The sequence below is a fragment of the Octodon degus genome, unplaced genomic scaffold (assembly GCF_000260255.1).
Source record: "Octodon degus isolate 3935 unplaced genomic scaffold, OctDeg1.0 scaffold00076, whole genome shotgun sequence".
Taxonomy (NCBI): Eukaryota; Metazoa; Chordata; class Mammalia; order Rodentia; family Octodontidae; genus Octodon; species Octodon degus.
Window position 1 is genome coordinate 5991580 of NW_004524652.1, and position 2141 is coordinate 5993720.

The 2141-nt window shown below is 40.0% G+C and overlaps 1 protein-coding gene across 6 annotated transcripts in view; it reads left to right on the forward strand.

Moving 5' to 3' along the window:
• The window catches only part of Sbno1 (strawberry notch homolog 1), an 81656-nt gene that overhangs the window by 47469 nt on the left and 32046 nt on the right, over positions 1 to 2141 (forward strand). For all 6 annotated transcript variants that reach the window (XM_004635876.2, XM_004635877.2, XM_023720458.1 and 3 more), the window contains one exon: positions 767 to 864. In XM_004635876.2, coding sequence (XP_004635933.1) covers positions 767 to 864 — 98 coding nt within the window. The remainder of the gene's footprint in view (positions 1 to 766; positions 865 to 2141) is intronic.

Below are 2141 nucleotides of genomic sequence, written 5' to 3' on the forward strand. Positions count from 1 at the left end.
GCGGTTCAATCCCCCAGCACCACATGCCAGCCAGCAGGCTGAGCTGGCCACACACAAAAATAAATAAATAAAATAAATTTAAAATTAAAAAAAATAAAGTATAGATACAGAAAGGATAATGTAGTAAAATTTTAAAATGTAGTTTTAAAATTCATAAAAGCAATGCCTGATTAGGCAATTCAGATAGTTCAAAATATGACAAAATAAGTATCACTCTAATTTGGCTTTTACCACTGATATCATGGATCTATTGATACTTTTTGCCTGAAGCCCGCTTCCCTCCCTCCCTCCCTCCCTCCCTCCTTCCCTCCTTCTCTCCCCCTCTCTCTCCCCCTTCTCCCTCCCTTTCCCTCCACCTCCCTCCTGGTACTGAACCCAGGGACACTCCGCTGTATTCCATAGCTTTTTTAAAACTGGAGATAGAACTCAAGGGTCTTATGCCTAGCTACTTCCCCAACCTTTATTTTTGTTTTAATTAATTTATTTGAGACAGGGTCTTAATGGTGCAACTCAGACTGGCCTTGATTTCACTGTGTAGCCAAGGCTGGCCTCAGCTTGGCCTCCTGAGTACTGGGATCACAGGCATGTGCCAGGATGATTGCTGGGAGTTTAAGGTCAGCCTGGGCTGCACAGTGAGCTCAAGGCCAGCCTGAACTACTTAGTGAAACCTGTCTCAAAAAGACCAAAAAAAAAAAAAAAAAAAAGTTAAAAAAATTTGGACCAACAAGCATATTTGTACTTATAACTACCTTACTTTTTCCCCCAGTGTGTTGTGATTGGTCTGCAGTCTACAGGAGAAGCTAGAACATTAGAAGCCTTGGAAGAGGGTGGAGGAGAATTGAATGATTTTGTTTCAACTGCCAAGTAATGTTTTTATATTACTTTTGAGTTTCTTAGATTAAGTTTAGATGGGCATTTTTTGACAGTTTTGGTCACTTATGTATGATCTTTAAAACTTTTCCTTATTTGGGGGCCGGGGAGATAGCTCAGAATAAGCATCCCCAGTTCTACAAAAAAAAAGTTTTCCTTATTTGAATTATTTTGTCATTCTGTGCCTTTCTATATTGTATCTATTACAGAATAGTAATGTAGCTGGGCATAGTTGTGTACACCTGTAATCCTAGCCTTCTGGGAAATCTTTGTAATCTCAAAACAAAGCAGTAACACTGAAATGTCATAATCCTGAAATGTTACATATTTTATCTGTTTATTACAGTATCACCAGAAGTACTTTTTGGGTAAACATCTTGGAAATCTGTGACAATGTGGTTTAGTTTGAGATTGTTTTGTGTTAAAAATGTTATGTCTGACAAGGGGCCAGGGAGATGGCTCAGTGGTATAAGCGCTTCCCTGGCAAATGCAAGGGCCTGAGTTCAATCCCTGGTTCCACAAAAAAAAAAAAAAAAAAAATTATGTCTGACAGTGAAATTAATAACATAGTTCCTGACATTATGGTCTCTTCCCATTCAGAATACTTTTTTTTTTTTTTTTGTGGTTCCAGGGATTGAACTGTTACCTTGTGGTTGCCAGGCAGGTACTTATGCCATTAACCTATCTCCTGACCCCCAACAATACCTTTAATTGCTGCTTTGAAGTCAGATATAATTGAAAAATGTTTTTGTTTTGTTTTGGTACCTTGAGACAGGGTCTCACTATGTAGCCCAGGCTGGCCTACTCACGGTAATCCTGCCTTAGCCTTCCAGGTGCTGGAATTACAGGTGTGCACCACCACACCTGGTGAAGATAGGGAGTTTGAGGCCAGCCTAATGGGTAGCAAGACCTTGTCTCCAAAAAACCAAAACCTATAGTTTCACTAGTTTCCTTCTTCATCTTTTTTCATCCTTTTTTTTTTTTTGGTGGTACCAGGGATCAAACTCAGGACTTTGTGCTTGCCAGGCAAGCATTTACTCCACCGAGCTATCTCCCTGGCCCCTTTTTTTGTTTTAAATAATGAAATTTTTTTTTTTTTTTTGGCGGAACCAGGGATTGAACTCAGACCCTTACGCCTGCTAGGGAAGCGCTTATTCCACTGAGCCATCTCCCTGGCCCCTAAATAATGAATTTTATTGTGGGTGTTTTTTTTTTTTTTTTTCCAGAACCGGGGATTGATCTCCCCAGCCCCCTATTGTGAGTCTTGAGGG